General features: G+C 32.5%; 2 protein-coding genes across 2 annotated transcripts; both read left to right on the top strand.

The window, feature by feature from the left end:
- Positions 1–378: 378 nt before the first annotated feature.
- Positions 379–3,156, top strand: LOC134693045 (uncharacterized). The gene is made up of 3 exons (XM_063553747.1): positions 379–400; positions 1,736–2,602; positions 2,992–3,156. The coding sequence occupies exon 2, from the start codon at positions 1,751–1,753 to the stop codon at positions 2,600–2,602; it is 852 nt and encodes a 283-aa protein (XP_063409817.1). The 5' UTR covers positions 379–400; positions 1,736–1,750; the 3' UTR covers positions 2,992–3,156.
- A 15,410-nt stretch (positions 3,157–18,566) lies between these two features.
- On the top strand, positions 18,567–19,388 carry LOC134693526 (uncharacterized). Its single transcript, XM_063554364.1, has one exon. It carries the CDS (start codon positions 18,567–18,569, stop codon positions 19,386–19,388), a length of 822 nt encoding a protein of 273 aa, XP_063410434.1.
- Positions 19,389–21,782: the final 2,394 nt, after the last annotated feature.

Here is a 21,782-nt window from a genome sequence, read left to right on the forward strand (position 1 = left end):
AACACACACAGAAAAAAAATTTAATGTTACAATGTCCATTTCCTGATTTTTATCACAATGTCATATAAGCTAAACTAAACTTAACTGTAATGTTTCTTAATCATTTGCCTAAAGTATTTTTATTTTTTCAAAAATTCATGCAAATTAGAAGTTCATACAAATATGAATGATGCAACAGACAAATTTATTGTTACATTATGGTTTCTTTCGAATTATTTTATGAAATTATTAAATGTAGATAATTGATCATCTGAATGACAACAATAGTCAAAGGTGATGCAATTATGATGCATGATTATAAATGGATCGACCTATGTGTTATGTAATCGGTCTTCTTTTAGTATAAAAGCTGGAACAGTTTACAGAGTCAGCATAGGTTATATCCAGCTCCTATCTTAAGGTAAGATTTCTGATGTCTAACCAAAAAAATCTGCTGTTTATTTGAAATATTATGTAAAATCTGCTTGACTTTGTATCTTTTGTGTTTATACGTATCATTTCAATCTACGGTTAATCGATAATCTATCAAACATTTTTATTAGAGAAACAATTTCTTTTTTAAATTACTTCAAAATTGGTATTCTAGTCAGTCGTCTATATTTTCCATAATAGCTCGTGTGCCATGCCATTATTAGTTGGTGCATATATATAAAAAAAATAATACTTTTTTATAAAAAAAAAAAATATTTTGTGCACATCTTTCACATGAATTTGGGTGCTTTGTTTTACTTAAACAGTATGATTACCCGGACCTTTAAAAACAGTACAGAGATTCATTTTTAAAAAGGGCCGGGGAAGAATGGGCGAATAAGGCATTTTCTATTTTATTCAACTTCACATGTTATAGATCGTAAGGTTTCAAAGAATATTTTATCTTATTAAAAATTCATTCAAAAACGGAGCCGTGTCGATTTGAGCATAACTATTGCATTTAATATTTCTTTACCGTTATAAATAATATAAAAAGTATGGTACATGTATAACTGTTAATGAGATTTCCAATAAGATATCATCAATAGTAATTTATTGTTCGACCTTTAGCGAGAACAAAAACAATAAACGTAAATCAGCTGTAAACAGACTCCCCTTGAGAAATGTTAACAATCCAAAGAAGAAAAAAAGGCCACATTTATAACAAACGAATTTACAAAAACGCAAATATGATAGACATGGACAACAACAACCACTTAAAAATCAGGCGACTGACTTTATTCGAGCTTATATAGAATTTGGCTTGTTAAACAGGTGCTGGGTCCTCAAACACCATTCCCAGCTCTTATGTTGGAACAGTGGTGATAGTGTACATAGTAAAAGCAAACAGTTACATTCAGTTGGAGTATTGGCTAACACAGGACAGCAAGCTATAAAGGGCCCTGAAACGACTTGTGTAAAATCATTCAAACTAAAAATCCAACTGGCTATTTTATATGAAAAAACGAGAAACACTTATGAACCACATCAACCACATCAACAAACGACAGCTGCTGAACATCAGATTAACATGAAACATAAAAAAAAAACATTAATATATAAACACAATTGATTCATATCACCAATAAAAGGGTATTTACAGTTCTTGAAAGCTAATTCTAAGCCAAGTTATTGACTTTTGAGTAACTGAGTATACATGCATTCCTATGCTGAAGTATGTGTACACTTAATTGTCAGCCAATAATGTGTTGTGAAATTTTATTGCAACATTTATAAATGATGTCTTCCTCTGCTTTCTTTACAGAACAAATCAACCAAAATGTATTTCACTTTCGCCATCGTTTTGTTGACTGTCTTCAGTTCTGCCTACTGCTCTGGTAAAGACTCATATGGATATGGAAGTGGATACGGCTCTGGGTATGGATCAGTAGTTGGATCTGGATTACTTCTAGGAGCTGTTGGAGGTGGATATGGTGGATCTGGACTAGGATCCGGTGTTGGATCTTTGGCTGTTCTAGGAGGTGTATCTGGCGCTGGATATGGACCAGTAGGAAAAGGCGGATACGGACCAGCACCAGTTGTTGTCAGTGGTGGATACGGATCTGGGTATGGCTCTGGGTACGGATCCGGACTTGGATCTGCAGTCCTTCTAGGAGGTGGCGGTAGTGGATATGGTGGTTACGGACTCGGATCCGGTGTCGGATCTGTAGCTGTTCTCGGAGGTGTATCCGGTGCCGGATATGGACCAGTCGGCAAAGGCGGATATGGACCAGCACCAGTTGTTGTCAGTGGTGGATACGGTTCAGGATATGGCTCTGGATATGGATCCGGACTTGGATCTGCAGTCCTTCTAGGAGGTGGCGGTAGTGGATATGGTGGTTATGGGCTCGGATCCGGTGTTGGATCTGTAGCTGTTCTAGGAGGTGTATCCGGCGCTGGATATGGACCAGTCGGTAAAGGCGGATACGGCCCAGCACCAGTTCTTGTCAGTGGTGGATACGGTTCTGGATATGGCTCTGGGTACGGATCCGGACTTGGTTCTGCAGTCCTTCTAGGAGGTGGCGGAAGTGGATATGGACCAGTTTCAGTCGGAGCCGGATACGGACCAGTATCAGTTGGAGTTGCCGGTATTGGAGGCGGTTATGGTTACGGAAAAGGATCAAAATACTAGGTATGTATCCGTTTGAAGAAAAAAAAATAACATCTGTTCCGTAATGCATATTGTAACACTGATGAATAATATGGTGTGAGATACATCCGTCCTAGTCTCCATGATAGAAAATATGTAAGGTTTAACCCTAGCTATTACTATTAAGGTATTTTTAAAATGTGAAAGTCGTCCATTTAAGACTAAGAGGTCGCTGCAGAATTAGTAAATCAAACCAATCGTTTGAAATGACCGGTCTATTTGAATGTGAAAAAAACTTGTTATCAATGAAACTTTGCAAAACAATATCAAGGAAAAAGTTGTGAATTATGGTAGGATTTTACTGTGAGAAAGTGTAATTTGGTAATTGAAAGACATGTAATATTTATTTACTTTATGTTTTGTATTTGCAGGTGAAGTGATAATATATAGATACCCGAAGATGATGAATTCATAGCAATTTAAATTTCATACAACAGTCCTCCTTGATGTAAGAAACATCTGTCGAGGACTGTACCACATATACAGAACTATAAAGATGACGATCATTAATAAAGATTTGCCCCGAAACAATTATATATTTGGGACTTATTTATTTCCAAAAAGGGTTCAAAGAGGTAAAATTGAAGTCATGCATTGGAAATTTTTACGGACGACATCTCGAGTTGGTTTACTGTTATTTGAAATGCGTTTCACAGATAATGATGGATTTTTTTCTAATTATAGGAACCGCATTCCTATTCTCTTGTCCTTGAATATGACATTACAAAATGTGGGAAAACGATGGCTTTAATATTTGCAGCAGAATCTGCTTATCATTTGGAAGCACATGTGGTCTCTCTCAGTCCCTGCTGGTTATGTGGGGTTCGAATAATTGGTTATCTTTCACCTTGTGTTGGTAGTTATCTGTCTCCTATATTTGGCAGAAGCATTGTAAGTTTATAATCAGTATATGAATTATCGTTTTCCCATCTTTCCATCTCTTTTTTAATCACATTATCGTTTATATGATAAAAATGTAAATGAGAGGTAAACGTGCCATTGCAGCAGAACGAAACTATGTATATGAAGCATACTGATACATATCAACAAATCAATTTTAACCCTTTGTGGCTCATTTATCTACCAAATTGAAATATAAAAAAGATAGTAAGATAATACACGTAGTCAGTGTTGAACTGTATAATATAAATTATAATATAATTTTCACGAATACACCGTATCTAGACATAAACATATAATAAAATATTTTGGTATATATAAATAGGTAGTATCTAACCCTATATACTATCTAGATGTAATAAAAAGTAAGATACTTCAGATCTACAAATAGTCAGTGGATGAATGAAGTTTTGTCAAACAGGTCATTTTTCCTGACAGAGTTGCAATACATTGTGCTCTTTGAAAATTTTCAAAATGTTCTCTAACTGAGATTGTGTTTGATTCAACAGACTTCGAAATGATAAAATTTACGAAAGGATCATTTCAACTTCGCCATTTGGAACTCTTGGTTTAATAGCTACCTTGTGAGCAGCAACCCTCTATCAAGGAACTCATAATAGGAAACAAAAGCCCGGGAATATCGTATCAATTAGGAAATATTTACTCCGTATGCAGGCGCTACATAGAAATTCAAAGTTTACAATAAGGAAGCTGAACTCATCTCTTTGGTTGTAAAGTTTTGTCATTAACTGTGAAATCGAAATACTAGTAGTCTGTGATATTCATCAATACACATTTCTTTCTTAAGTGTAATTAATAATTGTGCTTGTGCAAGTCACTTTCCATTGTCTTCATTTACCGTCGGTCGAAAAGTATCATTATAGAAAGAAAACCAAGCAACTCAAATCAAATACATTTCACTAATTGAATTGTTGATAAACTGTTGTCGACATATACTGTAATCGTTTCTATAATGGATATGTTCCAGACCATATGAGTATTTGGACCAAACGCGTATGGTCCGACCGTACGCGTATGGTCGGGGTAATTAACATTCTGTTACAGCTTTCTTTTAATACTCTAAACTCTTCATATGGTATGACCGTTAATTAAAAAGACGCTATCATACAGGTAATTTCATTATTATATTATGATAATCTGATTTGCTAAATAAAAATCTAAAGTTTCACAAAGTTTATTTTACCTTCAGTACTTGTCAAAACAATTAAAAAACCATTTTATAACGATGGTCATTACCGATGTCCATTGCCGATTTGTTATAACGGGTGAATGGCAATATCTTGACTTAAATAATTAAATTCCAAAACGAAGTTACTGGAAAGTACCATGATAGTATAAAGTAAAATCACAAAAATACTGAACTCAGAGGAAAATCAATACGGAAAGTCCATAATCACATGGCAAAATCAAATAACAAATTAAAACGCATCAAAAACGAATAGACAAGAACTGTCATATTCCTGACTTGGTACATGCATTTTCAAATGTAGAAAACGGTGGATTAAACCTGGTTCTATAGCGCTTATCCTCTCTCTTTACTTTTCACTTTGTGAAACTTTAGATTTTTATTGAGCAAATCAGATTATCATAATATAATAATGAAATTACCTGTATGATAGCGTCTTTCTAATTAACGGTCATACCATATGAAGAGTTTAGACTCTATTTTAAATGTCTTATTACAATGGTCTATTGCAGTCATTTTGCAAGATTTGAGATCTAGTAAGACTTTAGAGCTTCTTAAAAACTCTGTAGAGATCAGAATGACCAAAGATCTCGGTATCACTGTACGCAGCTGCAAAAAGGCAAGCTATTCACTCGAAAACTTGCAAACAAAAGGTGTAACTGAAAAGAACCATGCATTTTCAAGACTCGCAAATGCAAATAAAAATCATGATACCAGGTGGTAGTAAATGTCAACTCAAGCCTACATGCAAGAATGTAACTAGCGATGAAAACTAATTATGACATCAATAATTTATTTTTACGTAATTTTTCAATTAAAAAATTTACAAACTGTCATGTAACCATCATTGCTTTTTTAGATAAAGTTTTTGTTTTGTTGAAACGACTATAATGTTATTTGAAAAAAAATACCTAAATGGTCTTTACACTCATATGGTCCGGCCCGTTAAAAACCAAGCGAGTATTATACTCATATGGTCAGACCACATACGTACGGTCGGACCATACGCGTATGGTAGGGCCATATGAGTATACGCATATGGTCATGACCATACGCGCATGGTCCAAATACTCGTATGGTCCGGAACAGATATACAGCATACATTTCTTGATTGCAAATATTGTAAACAATTATGACTAATCGGTGTTCATTTGTAGCTTTTTTTTATAAAGCGAGCACATTAAGATCGTGATTTCACAAGTTTTCTATTTTCAAGCTCATTTTCATGGTCATTTAGACTGTTACTGGTCTATGTCTGTAGGTTATTATCAGCCAATTCTGGAATTGGCAATGCGTGATTGTTTATCACAAATCTTACTTCGCTTACTCCAGCACATTTTGTTTTGTTCGATGTTGTTTGTCAGTGATTTTTCGAAAGTATGCTTGTGTTTGTGTTTGTGTTTGCGTTTGTGTTTATATATGTACAGTTGGGTGCAGACCAAGCATTACATGTAGACGGGTCCAAAAGTTAACGCGCCGTTTAATCGCGTGCACTTCATGTAAACGCCGCGTTAACTGTGCGTTAACTCCGAAATTGCAGTAGACATGAAAAGTAAACGGGCGTTTACTTTCGCGTTTACCTCCGCGTTAACGCAAAAACGGCGCGTCTTCTAATTTTGTAAAGAGTAAACGGGCGTTTACCTTCCCGTTTACCTACGCGTTAACGAGGAAAAATGCGCGTCTTCTATTTTCGTAATAAGTAAACGCGCGTTTACTGTTTGTAGTAAACGCCCGTTAAATGGTTAACGCAGTTTGTCATCGTAACCTGGATACACTGACCTAAAATATGAAATGATAAGGAACATCAAAATTAATTGACCAACTGGTCATTTCTGCTTGACATATTGACGATTAAAGTTATTTAAAAATGTCAAACATTTGTATTCAATTGAACAATAATTATAGTAAATTTCTTGTTCTTCGCAAATAATAGTTTAAGTATGTTTATTCAAATACATGTAATTTAATCCTCACCAAGAATAAACAGTTTTCTCATCTTAGACAGACTGACTCGTAAAACAAAATTATTTGATATCATTAACCAAAACTGACAATATTTACCTCTTAACAAGTTTATCTTATTCTATATAGAAGTAATTCAGTTATATTTTTATGCCATAATTGACCATATAATACAATTGAAAGCAATTGTTGTACCAGCCTGACGGCAATGAACTCTTTTTGTTTAAAATATTGAACAGTAAACAAAATTCAGTAGTTTTCATACATCCGATTAACTCGTAATATATAATTATTTGTTCGCAACAACCAAAACTGACCATATAAGCAATTTATTAAGTAAATCTATATAGCCCGCATAGTTATTGAGTTATATTTTGATATAAAGATTGATTGTATAATAAAAAAGAAGCAATATTTGAATATTATGACATAAAAATTTTGTTTGCATCAATTTAGAGTGACAGCATGTCCTTTTTTATTCAAAATATTGAATTGCAAACAAAATCCAATAGTTTTTTACCTTAGACTGACTCATACAATAAAATTATTTGTCCGCAACTCAAAACTGACCATATAAGCATTTCATTATGGAAATCTATATAGCCGCAAAGTAAATGAGTTATATTTTCATGTAAGAATTGATTGTATAATGAAAAAGATAGCAGTATTTGAATATAATGATTAGAAAAATTTACTAGCATTCATTTAGAGTGTTAGCCTGTCTTTTTTTTATTCAGTATATTGAATCGTAAACAAATTTCAGTAGTTTTCATACCTCAGACTGACTTGTATTATAAAATTATTTGTCCGCAACATTCAAAACTGACCATATAAGCATTTTATTATGTTAATCTATATAGCTGCATAGTAAATGAGTTATATTTTCATGTGATGATTGATTGTATAATAAAATAGGTAGCAATATTGTAATATTATGACTAAAAAAATTTGTTTGCATCAATTTAGAGTGCCAGCATGTCCTTTTTGTATTCAAAATATTGATTCGTAAACAAAATTCAATAGCTTTTTTTTACCTTAGACTGACTCATTTAATAAATTTATTTGTCTGCAACACTCAAAACTGACCATATAAGCATTTCATTATGTAAATCTATATAGCCACATAGTAAATGAGTATATTTTCATGTGAGAATTGATTGTATAATGAAAAAAATAGCAGTATTTGAATATTATGACTAAAAATTTTTACTCGCATCCATTTAGAATGTTAGCATTTCTTTTTTTTATTCAATATATTGAATCGTAAACAAATGTCAGTACTTTTCATACCTCAGGCTGACTCGTATTATAAAATTGTTTGTCCGCAACACTCAAAACTGACCATATAAGCATTTTATTATGTAAATTTATATAGCTGCATAGTAAATGAGTTATATTTTCTTGTAAGGATTGATTGTATAATAATAAAGGTACTAATATTTGAATAGTATGACTAAAAAATGTTGTATGCATCCATTTAGAGTGTTAGCATGTCTTTTTTTTTATTCAAAATATTGAATCGTAAACAAAATATAATAGTTTTCATATCTCAGACTGACTCATATAATAAAATTATTTGTCCGCAACAACCAAAACTGACCATATTAGCATTTTATTATGTAAATCTATATAGTCACATAGTAAATGAGTTATATAATTTCATGTAAGAATTGATTGTATAATGAAAAAGATAGCAGTATTTGAATATTATGATTAAAAAAATTTACACGCATTCATTTAGAGTGTTAGCATGTCTTTTTTTTTATTCAATATATTGAATCGTAAACAAATTTCAAAGTTTTCATATCTCAGACTGAGATAAAATTATTTGTCCGCAACAACCATATTAAACTGACCATATTAGCACTTTTTTTTATGTAAATCTATATAGCTGCATAGTAAATGAGTTATATTTTCATTTAAGGATTGATTGTATTATATAAAACTGGAAGGTAGCAATATTTGAATATTATGACTAAAAAAAAATGTTCGCATCAATCATGTCAATTTAGAGTTCCACCATGTTTTTTTTTAAGGTTCATCATAACAAATGGACAAATATGGCCGTATTTTTACCTCAAAAACTACTCTGTGTACAGACTTACCTGTGCGGTTTGAAAAGTTTTAATACCTAGCATCCACTAGATATATAAAAGTTAAATGCATTTTGTGTTTAAGAAAGATAAAATCTTTCATGGTTTTTGCTGGGCATTTTTTTTCCTTTCTTCAGAAGGTGCAAAAATAAACAAACACCTGCATTACTTTGATACTGTCCACTCACTGACTCAGATAAACTCTTTAACTCACCTATAGTTCTGAAGATACCTGGTGTCTATGTCAATTAAGGACAATGAAAACAATACAAACCGGTTTTTTACCTGAGGGAGCATCTCATAGTTGTTCCACAACTTAGTCAATTTTCACACCTTTTGCATGAAGGAAAAAAAATGCCCATCAAAATGCAAAAGAGATTTTATCTTTCTGAAACACAAAATGGATTTAACTTTTTTATATCTAGTGGATGCTAGGCATTAAAACTTTTCCAACTTTACAGGTAAGTCTGCACTCAGAGTAATTTTTGGCATGTAAATACAGCCATATTTGTCCGTTTGTTATGATGAACCTTAATTCAAAATATTGAATTGAAACAAATTTCAGGAGTTTTCATACGACTGACTCGTATTATAAAAATATTTGTCCAACAACCAATACACACCATATTGGCACTCTTTATAGCTGAATAGTAAATGAGTTATATATCCATGTAAAGGATAGCAATATTTGAACATTTCAATTGACGGAATGGTACAAATGACGTACATACTTATGTTACACTTTATAAATATCCCCGTACAATTTACGTTTGATAAACAGGAGCTGAAATCATGTCCAAGACAAACGAGGGGAATTTCGGTTAAAAATTATATATTAAATGCACCGAGTTATAGAATTCAAAGAGACAATTAAAAATGGGGAAAGAAACAACGTAAACCTTGTTTATATCCCATCATATAAAAATATTTTTCCGATGTCTCGGATAACCTTTCTTTCCGTATAGATATTTGTACATGTACTTTTTGAAAAGAAAATATAGAAAATCTGCTAATCAGTAAAATAATGGACTTAATGGAACTAATTGTGTGTAATTGAATAAAATTAATATTCGAATTAAAAGAGTTTATGAATTGTTCTGGTCTAAAACACATATACGTAAAATACAAAGACTAAAGGTCGTTTTTATAAATAAATTTACAAATGAACATGAAGTTTATTTATCAATTATTCCAATCAGTTAACGCGAAAAGTAAACGCGCGTTTACTTTCAAGTGCACGTAAAAATACACTTTTAAAATCTGTAGTAAACGCCCGTTTACTTTTAAGTGCACGTAAAAATAAAGTTAACGAATTCTGAAGTAAACGCCCGTTTACTACTGACTAAACGGAAACAAAGTAAACGCCCGTTTACTCGGGTAGACATTAGAAATTTCCATTTCGACCGCGTTAACGTAATTATAGTAAACAGGCGTTTACTTGTAAACGGGAAATTTGAAGTTAACTAACGAAATATGTGCACGCGGCGTTAACTTGCGTTTACTTTATGTAATGCTTGGTCTGCACCCAACTGTATGTAGGCCTCGGATTAGAGATGGGGACGCTGAAATGTGATGGTCTCGTTGAAGTGCGATGGTCTACGCCGAAGTGCGATGGTCCGTTCGCTGAAGTGCGATGGTCTTTTTGATGCAAGATGTTTAGTTTAAAATCTAAAGATGTGCAATTGTTATGATAAGTGCATGTATATGTATTAATAGCTAGCACATGTATATGCATTTACAATTATTTATGACTGTCTTAAATAACCGTTGCATATACTATTAAAAAAGAGATCGTTCTCTTCGATGTTCTGCATGTCAAAATAATTCTGCATTTACATTTGATCTTTACTTGGTTCCTCTAATGAGTTAACTCCTGGATCACCGTGATATTATCAGAAAGAGTCTCTGTTGACGAACCCGTATGTAGTTTATGGAGAATATCACGCCCCATCGTACTTAAAGTTACCGTTTGTAGATTTTGAAAGAATTTCGCTAGAGAAGGTTAATTTTCCCCTATTTTTCAATCTCCGCAGTTTCTCGTATATAGCCTTTAAAATTTTCAAGGCCTTAATAAACTATATAAAAAACGTAAAACTGCTTCTGACTTGAACATACAAATTGACATATACATCGACATGAAAATATTTGAAAATGTAGTTTATGTAGACCATCGCACTTTAGCGTTGTCACCATAACACTTCGGTGTAGCTTTCAACACGATAGCGTCACATGCTACCATCGCATCTCAGCGTAAACATCGCGGCTAGGAATACCATCGCGGTTCAGATTCCTTCATATATATAATTGGTATGGTCTTTTATCCTTTAAAATGTTATAAAAATATGATTTATTTGACACCTTCTGCTGAAACATCCGCCAAGCCACCATTTTAACCATTATTTCCTCTACAGTCTGTAGCTGATTTAAGATATGAGATATATATATTTGTATCTTTTTTCACCGATAAGCCTAAACACAGGATGATTGTACAACTAGTATAGCTGCAGTGAAGAGCTGGTACGATAAAACATTTAAAAACGACTTTACAGTTCTCTTCTTATGTCATAATATATTTGAATTTTTCGATAAGCTATTCATTGACTAATATAAGTACGGCTGTACTATACACCCCGTTTGAATACTCAGTGTTATTAATGAGCGTACCGATAGAAACAAGTAAGTATATATTGTAACCATTCTATGACACAAGAATGCTCAGACGCCTGTGTGTCTCAAATATTTGTCAAAAACAGAATTGTTCATCCCATTTTTGCTTACAAATCGTTAGGCAAAAAACCTAACAAATAAACATTGTTAATGATTTGGTACGTCAAGACTCTTCAGTTGCGCACGAATCGACACAGTTTAAATGTCAACTCAAAGACGAACTTTAAGTTGAAATTATAAATGGCCGAAATACACGCCCTATTTTTACAAGGAATGTGGAATATTCTTTATCTGTTTATGAATATATTGGGATCGTATTGTGGATCGTTTAGTATATATATACTTTGGATTCAATTATTGTCGTGGGTATCAATTTCGAGGATAAATGAAAACTTTATGTTCAATGATACTTTGTATTTAATTTCGTTGTTTGTCGAGGTCTGCATATAAGCCTACAGAACATCCGTCATTCGTTGATCATTTAATAATAATCGTGTTTGATCTGTTCCCAAGAAAAACACGAAACATTGGTATGCAAAGGATAATCATGAATCTACAGTATAATTTTGCAATATAAATGCATCCTTCTCAATAGTCATTTAACTCTGGTAGCACAGCTTCAATACATAAATTATAAGCCACGTCACAACGCCTGATGAAATGTTATAAAGCTTTCTTTAGATAATCGTATACATATCTAAGGGAGGGAGAAAGACCCCTGATAGAGGTATCACATTGTGGTATACAGCATATATTCCTATATATTAACGTTGAAGAGCTTTGATAAAAATAAAAAAAAGTAACGAAAATAGCTAAATGCAAGGCCAACTTTGCGTGAAGGAGTTGAAACTATAGTTTTTGTATAAACTGGCAGATTCCAACAGTTGTTTATAATTCTTGTCAGTATCGATTTTCAGTCTACTGAGCCGATAAAACCAATAGCTCGGTGCTGTAAAAAATATTTAAAAAAAACACATTCATACGTCTGAAGCGTTTTTCTTGATTTTTTCACAAGGAATTCTAAACGCTGAATATAAGACACATTAGGGTTTACAAGGAACAAAAACCCTTAAAGAGCTAAAACCAAATAGGACCCTACAAAAATAACAAAAGCCATCTAAGGCCAACTTTGCATGAGGGAAATGTTACCTTAGTTTCTGTTTTATTTCAAACTTTATTAACTGGCATTATTTGATAGTTTGTTATAAATCATATCGATACCAAAGTAGTGCCTACTGAGCTGATTATATTCTTGAGGACTGAATGTCAAGCATAAAAAATTAAACAACATCACGTTATAAATATTTTTTTCTGGATTTGTCTTCACGAAAGACGAACAAGACGAATATTTGACAACTTGTAAGACCCTGTAAATGAATCAATATTAACGCCAACCTATGCAATCTTCAATGACCTGACATCAATATCGTAACTGTATCCCTTCTTAATAAATCTATTTTGTTAGTTTCTGAGGTGAAAACTGACATTTTTGTGCTTAATAGAGAATATTTCAATAACAAATTGGATGTGAAATACCTGAACGTATAAGAAGTCTGAATGTTGAGCTATATTTACGTATGATTTCCTTATACCGATGATAAAATGTAGTAAATGTTTTGACTTCTTTGTGATATTGAAAACCTTGATGTATGCATGGTTAATGATTTATTTCACCTAAAGCATAATTCTTAATGGAAGAGGAGTAAAATCGCACCTTTGCAAACAAAATTTACAATTTTATAATAACATGTTGTTGGAATCTTTTATGGTTTATGAAGCATTCAGTACACGTCGCTCGTTAGTCTTGTGTGGACGGAACGCGTGTTTGGCGAATTAAATTTTAAACGTGGTATCAATTGTTAGCTATCATTCGTATGTTTCTCTGTCCTATATGTTCTCCCATTTATTTGTATTGTAGTCCTGTCATGCAGTATTATAATTTAAATGTTATATTTTACATTGCCATTAAAGACGGAGGTTTGGCATGCCACAAGACTAGGTCCATCCCACCATTTTGTGCTTAAAATATCCTGTACCAAGTCAGGAAATATGCAAGTGCTATATTCGTTTCTCTGTGTGTTACATTTTAATGTTGTGTTTCTGTAGTATCGTAGTTCTCCTCTCATATTTGATGCATTTCCGTCAGTTTTAGTTTGTAATCCGGATTTGTTACCACTATATATGAATACTACTGTTGCCTTTATTTGATAAAAGGACTTGAGAATGAGTCAAAATTGATATTTTGAATATGACCTTGACCTTTGACCCTGATTTTATTTCATTTTATTTTATTTTTGGACCAAGGACCTCACATCAAGATACCCTAGGTCTCTATCACTTATGATTTATGAGTTCCACTTATTTCAAATACAAAATGGAGAATAACTCTCACTGGGAGACTCTACATCCCTTCGGTTAAAAATAACAGACGCATTCTAAGGATGTAACGAGTCATTTTGAAACAAATTTGTCAATTTTTTTATTGTCGCAGATGCATACACAAGAAAAAAACAGTGTTTGTGGTGATTTCTCATACAAAGTAATTAGTTTGGTTTAGCAGGGTAAAAAAATTTAAAGCGTATAATCCCTGTACTATGATATATACAAAATAAGTAAGCGACCTGTTGCGACACCAAAAAAAAAATTTGGCGGAAAAATAATAATTATCCAAATAAATACAAATAATCTTTTCACAGAATACTGGAAATACCTAATAATAAAAATAATAATAATAACCCGGAACACAACTTTCATCGAAAGAAGACATTAACAAGGAAGCAAAAGTAAGGAATACAAACAGACGGTTACTATCCAAATTATATTTTATTTTTTTATTTGTGATGAAATTAGATGTCCCTTCACATAAAAGCTTTCACAAAAATTCAAGAAAAAAAATAGATTAGTCAAATAACCGTTTAATGACTACAAAGGTTTTTGATGCATTTCTAAGTACTATATGTACTTATTTACCTTGCGCAATGACCTTCAATAATACTTACCATACTGACATATAATGCGCATGGACGGCACGTGACTTTGTTAATTGTAGAAAAGATATCTCTATTGTCGCTAGTTTACTGTCATATACTTTCATCATATCATAACATATAACGAGGGTTTATAATGTATTTATTGATTTATGATGACACATTTATAACCCAGATTGACATATTTCTATGTTCTTAACACATTTGGACAGTTTTGATGCATTGTTTGAATTCATTACTTCGACCAAATCGTAAGCATATATTTTTCCGGTTTAATTACTCGTTTCATAGATATAAATGGATTAAGAAATATATTGTTTTCTAAAAAAAAAAAATTTAAAAGAAAACATTTTTTTTTCCCTGTCCCGCGAAACTTAATCATGACTATAAATAGTTAATCATGATAAATGTTATTATTCAAAGTGTAAAACATTATATAAGGAAAATATATTTTAGGAAATATTGAGGTCAATAGAAAATATTTAAGGTTCTGTTGATTTTTAGAACCTCAATATAACAGGTTGAATAAATGCCTTGCAAATCCTTTATAATCATCAAAAAATACTATGATCAGAACAGAATAAAACACAGTGAATCAGTTTGAAAAATGTACTCATTGACTGCACCCGACTGAAAAACGGGTTGTTCAAATTTTACAGATTGTTTAAATGTCAAAATAATGGTTTTTAGATTCAATTTAGTACTAATAAAATGATACAAATAGTTAATCTAGGAGAACTTTCCGTTAAAGAAAGCTTGATCAAAGATAATAAAGATAAATAAAAACGGTTCTTTTAGATTTTTGGTATCACACAGTATATATTTACTCCTAAACATAAACACAAACATTAGACGTATTTATACTATTCGTACTCTTCAAAATTCTACCTATAACTTTTGGACTAGTTTAAATCGCGGTCTATTTCTGTAATTTGTTTTTAAATACTTTTGATTTTTTAACTCTGTATGCTTACATTGCCCATGTAAATTGTAAAACTGTTTGTATGCACATTGAACGACAAATTTATGTGACGTATAAAAATTGTATGACGTCAGACACTCAATGTATTCGTAGATAGATGCTTTTGTGTTCTGTTAAATTGTCCCTTTTAAAATTGTTATGCGATGGTGACTGATGTACCCATATTTTGACTATTTTATTAATTGTGACTGTTTATTTAACGCATCATTTAAATATAACGGAATTTGATGAGACTGTTTTTAAAGAGAGAGGGTTAGCGCTATAGAACCAGGTTTAATCCACCATTTTCTACATTTGAAAATGCCTGTACCAAGTCAGGAATATGACAGTTCTTGTCTATTCGTTTTTGATGCGTTTTGTTATTTGATTTTGCCATGTGATTATGGAGTTTCCGTATTGATTTTCCTCTGAGTTCAGCATTTTTGTGATTTTACTTTTTTCTGAATGGTTTAAATATTGACAAAAAAAAATTGAGGCACACAATTAGAATGAACTGATCATAGATTGAAATTTTGTATTTACACCAGACGGTCGTTTCATCTACAAATGTCTCATCAGTCACGCTCGAATAAAATAATGTTAAAAAGGCAACATAAAGAACGATCTCTTGTACTGGTTTATGCGAAATTATTCGCAAAATAAATTTGAATAAACTTGAAAAGTTGTAACACCACTTATTCGGACTCGTTAAACGATGTTCATACTGGACAGTAGTACATGTATAAAGCAAAATAGTGACTGTACTTAAGGGTAAATGTTAAATTTTGTAGCAGATATTTGAGTCATGTAGGTATCAAATAAAACCTGTAGAACAGGCTATTCTTGTAGAATACACAATTTCCTAATAAATATAGAATAATAGGTAGTTTCGGTTTTTATACTGACTATATCATGTGGAATATCTAGACGATCCCGTTAAGATATTTCACATGATATAGTCAGTATCAAAAACGAAACTATTTATTATTCTGGTTATCGGTAACTATGACGTCACACAATGTATTGTCTTATATTTTCAGTGATACAGCCAGTACGTTGATACTCGAAAATATTAGGCAGTAAGATCAAATGAAAAAATATACGAATTACCGATAATTGTGAATACTACAAAATATCTAAATGAACCGAAAATGACAAAACATGAACTGCTTAGAGAGACAGATAATAGCCTGATACTTTTGTTAGTGAAATGAGATCTCGAATCGAATAGATATAGGAAGGTTTGGTGCGAGTGGCAATGAGACAACTGTCCATCCTTGAATCTAAACATGAATACAGATATACACTTGTTAAATTTTTTTTCCTTATTTTCATTCTATGGTTTCATTCATTGTTTTTATGAATAAATTAAAATTTCGATAATTGATCATATGCATGACAAAGGTGATGCTATTATGATGCATGATTATAAATGGCTTGACTATGTGATATGTAATTAGTCTTTTTTACGTATAAAAGTAGGAACATTTCACAGAGTCGGCATAGGTTATATCTAGCTCCTATCTTAAGGTAAGTTTCCTGATGTCTAACAATACAATCTGCTGTTAATTTGAAATATTTTAATACATCTGCTTGTCTTTTCTTTAAAAGGGGTGTTTAATCTACGGTAAATAAAAAATCTATCCAACACTTTTATTAAAGAAACAAAGTTTTGTTTTCATAAAAAAATAATAATTCAGACTTCCTATGCTAGTCAGATGTCTATTTTTACATTATATATCAATTTCATGGTCCCCGTATAAACTGGTAGATATACAAAGAAGAAGTTTATTTAATCTTGTTTTGATACCTAACATAAAGCATCTCTATAGAAGCATTTCTCTCATCTTGAAAGAGAATAGAGATTCAATACTGATAAAAACCTGGAGAAGAATGAACGAAAAGGGAAATGTCTATTTAATAAACCGATAGATTTCAAACATGTATCATATATAAATGATTTTTAACCCTTTTTTTAACTCATATATAAAAAAAAAAAAAAAAATATTTTTTATTGATCTTTTTGGTGCTCAAGCTACAGTGCATACATACACACATACATACATTTTTACAATATATAAGTGATTGACATATGGCATAGTCATACTATTGATATTTTACGAATAAGACATAGTAAAAACAAATACAAGTAAATGATGTGAATAATCGGTATATGATACAAGTCAAAGATACTTTGGAATACATTAAATATACATGATCATATCGAGAATAAAATTTAATTAATAACTTCCATACATTCCCCCCATCTGTCGACAAATGACTCGTGCTTGTCTTTAGAAAGATATAAATATTCTAATATCTCCAGACGTCTTTTCAAAACTTTGAGAAAAGCTTGCACAGATATAATCTGTATAATTTTGTGTACTTTACATAATGAATGTAATATTTTGCCTGTAAAATACAATAGTTTAACACTAAGTTATCAGAATTCAATATACCAAAAATGACACTGTCTTTATTTAAAAATATTTTGACTCCAAAAACTAAATGCCACGAATTAGAAAATTCTCTCCAAAATCCTTTTATTTCTATACATTCAAAAAATTTATGCTCTATAGTTTCTATTTCTGACAACTGGCACACTCATTAGGTAAAGAAAGTTTATATTTTTCAAGGAGATAATTATGTGAGACTATTCTGTGTAACACATATATAAATTGTTGGTTTGTTTTCGATCTAGCTTTTTACTTTCAAGATACTAGATATACCTGTAAACGTATTCTGCAATTCGTGTAGACAGAATATATCACAAAATTAATGCTTTATTTAAGTTTTTTACATTTTTACCTCTCATGCCTGTTAGTTTTGTTCACAAATCGTTGTCGATATAATAGAATTGAATGCGACTGTCATTCAAGTGATATGTTTAGCTAGGGATATAACCAGGTTTCAAACACCGTTTTCTACATAATAAAAGGCCTGATCTAAACAGGAATATGACAGTTGTTATCCATTCGTTTGCTGTGCTTCATGCTTTTAATTTTGTCATTTGATTTAGGATTTTCCAATTGAATTTTTCTCGAAGTTCTTTTTTTTTTGTACTTTTATTGTTTATCCTAATAAAAATCATATTATCTGTTGTTTAATTTTTTGCAATACTAATCAGTGAATCATTTCGTTTTCTATGCATTTCAGACGATCAACCAAAATGTATTTCACTTTAGCCCTCGTTTTGCTGACTGTGTTCAGTTCTGCCTACTGCTCTGGCAAAGACTCATATGGATATGGTAGCGGGTATGGCTCTGGATATGGATCCGGAGTTGGATCTGGATTACTCCTCGGATCTGTTGGAGGCGGATATGGTGGATATGGGCTCGGATCCGGTGTTGGATCATTGGCTGTTCTAGGAGGTGTATCCGGTGCCGGATATGGACCAGTAGGTAAAGGCGGATATGGACCAGCACCAGTTGTTGTCAGTGGTGGATACGGTTCAGGATATGGCTCTGGGTATGGATCCGGAATTGGATCCACAGTACTTTTAGGAGGTGGCGGTAGTGGATATGGTGGTTACGGACTCGGATCCGGTATCGGATCTGTAGCTGTTCTAGGAGGTGTTTCCGGTGCTGGATATGGACCAGTAGGCAAAGGCGGATACGGACCAGCACCAGTTGTTGTCAGTGGTGGATACGGTTCAGGATATGGCTCTGGGTATGGATCCGGAATTGGATCCGCAGTACTTTTAGGGGGTGGCGGTAGTGGATTTGGTGGTTACGGACTCGGATCCGGTATCGGATCTGTAGCTGTTCTAGGAGGTGTTTCCGGTGCTGGATATGGACCAGTAGGAAAAGGCGGATACGGACCAGCACCAGTTGTTGTCAGTGGTGGATACGGGTCTGGATATGGCTCTGGATATGGTTCCGGAGTTGCATCTGCAGTCCTTCTAGGAGGTGGAGCAGGATACGGACCAGTTTCAGTTGGAGCTGTTGGTGTCGGAGGTGGTTATGGTTACGGAAAAGGATCAAAATACTAGGTATGTTTCCGTATGAATCAAAACAATACAAAATCGGTTTCGACATGGTATTACACTTAGAGTTCCAAATGATGAATTTAAAATCATCCCTTCGTAAATTTCACGGACGGCATCACGAGTTGGTTGACTGTTATGGAATAACCGTTCCACAAATGACATCGGATATGTTCTTTATGTTGTAACTACAATCCCCATCCCTTTCATGATTGTGACCTACCGAATTAGACCATCGGATTTGTTCAAAAATAAGTAACAGGACAGGATATGCTTTCCCTTCCGGAGCACATGTGATCACTCCTAGCTTTTGGTGGGGTTCGTGTTGTTTATTCGTCAGTTTTTTATGTTGTGTCATGTGTATTATTGTTTGTCTGTTTGTCTATTTTCATTTTTAGCCATGGCATTGTCAGTTTATTTTAGATTTATGAGTTTGACTGTCCCTTTGGTATCTTTCCTCCTTCTTCTACATAAGCTAGAACTGTAAAGTTATTTTTAACGCTGCGAAAGGACGTTTCTTCTTATGCAAGAAGTCGTCAAAAAGTATCAAATCAAGCCACACTTACCATTCTCCATAAATGTTAAAGTTACAATGTCCAAAAAAAAAGTTTATAAATAATGGTAGGGTATTCCTTTGTGAATATTCAGTATTATAAATTATTTTAAACCCATTACTTGTGACGATTTGAAGCTGTACATTGTTAACAGGGGGAAATTAATGAATAAAATATTTTAAAATATGTACTGTAACGCAAGTTTTGATTGGATGAGAAAAATCGTCAATTAATTCCATGGCTAACGTTCATCATATAAAATGACTTTGCACAATTACTGTAAGTTGAGGTTTCAAACTTTATAATTCTAAAAAAAAAAATAGGAGAATTGCATAAGAATTGAAATAGAACTATTCTAATTGCAGAGAACCAAAGTCAAGTGATATTCATATTCATTATGAAAAAGTAAAATCCCAAAAACTTAGAGGAATATCAATTTGGAAAGTCCATAATCACATGGCAAAATCAAATAACAAAACACATCAAAAACAAAAGGACAAGAACTGTCATTTCCCTGACTTGGTACAGGCATTTTCAGATGTATAAAATGGTGGATTCAACCTGGTTTTATAGCGCTAACACTCTGACATTGATGACAGTCTCATCAAATTCCGTTATATTTTTAATGATGCGTTAACTTAACAGACACATAAATAAAATAGTCAAAATATGGATACAGCAGTCATCATCCTGTTTCAAACGGAACAATTAAACAGAACACAAAAAACATCTATCTACAAACACATTCATTGATTTGTGTGTCTGAAGTTAGAAGTGTTTTATACGTCACATATATTTGTCGTCCAATGTTCATACAAACAATTTAAAAATGTATTGCTTTATATTTACAGACAAATAGATTATTTGCAGACCCCCGAAGATGAAGATTCGATAGTCCTTTCAATGTCAGAAAACAGTCCGTTGATCATGTGAACTCATACCTTACACCGGACGAGGACTGTACCACATGTACATAATTATATAAATGCAGTTAATGAAATAAAGATTTGCTTCCGAAACATTCATAGTTTGAAAACTTTTTCATTTTCATTAAAGGTTCAACGTCACAATAGTTGAAGTCATGTTTTAACAGTATGACGGTTGCCTCCTCGAGGTTTGTTATAAAAAAAAGAATGCGTTACAGATGACGACGGGTATGTCCCCCAACCATAATGATACTCTCTCGTACTTGATATCATTAAATGAGTTTGACTGCCCTCTGGTGTCTTTCGTCCCTCTTGTATCGTTCGTCCCTCTTTTATTATAATCTATATCTTATTTTCATCACAAACGTTGATTGACAGAGATGAAGTTTTGTATAGGGATTTCCAACGGTAATGATATATAATGTTATAATTTCCACCAAAAGTGAAATTTCATCATCTGCGAAAAAAAAAAAAAAAAAAAAAAAATGACAAATTTTACAAAGTATCTGTCTCATATTATTTTTACTACAATGAAATGTACGATTAATTTTTAACAAAATATTCTTCACTACACTTAATGAAAAACAAAATGTTGATATTTTCGATCCTAATTACTGCAGATATACAATATACCTTCAATGCGAGGAAATATGCTACAAAAAGCTATGGTTTATTGAGTTATGTTTACAGCTTCTTCTTATAACAAGGTGTAAAACCAACAAATCATTGTACGTTACATTTAAAAAACAAGTTTAAATCCCTGGAGTCATAAACATATGTGTTTGGTGTTTCAAAGCACCAATATTTTTTATTTTGTGTTTCCAGATAAATTTTGGTAACTAAAGCTTTAAACATGTAAAAAAAGGGTCGAATTATGATTGGTTAACATCTAGTGATGTATAACCTTTATATGCAACGAA

The sequence above is a fragment of the Mytilus trossulus genome, chromosome 12, assembly GCF_036588685.1.
Source record: "Mytilus trossulus isolate FHL-02 chromosome 12, PNRI_Mtr1.1.1.hap1, whole genome shotgun sequence".
Lineage (NCBI taxonomy): Eukaryota > Metazoa > Mollusca > Bivalvia > Mytilida > Mytilidae > Mytilus > Mytilus trossulus.

Bases quoted from the DNA above. Each gene is read 5' to 3' on its own strand.
- LOC134693526 (XM_063554364.1), top strand. From the start codon at position 18,567: ATGTATTTCACTTTAGCCCTCGTTTTGCTGACTGTGTTCAGTTCTGCC.
- LOC134693045 (XM_063553747.1), top strand. From the start codon at position 1,751: ATGTATTTCACTTTCGCCATCGTTTTGTTGACTGTCTTCAGTTCTGCC.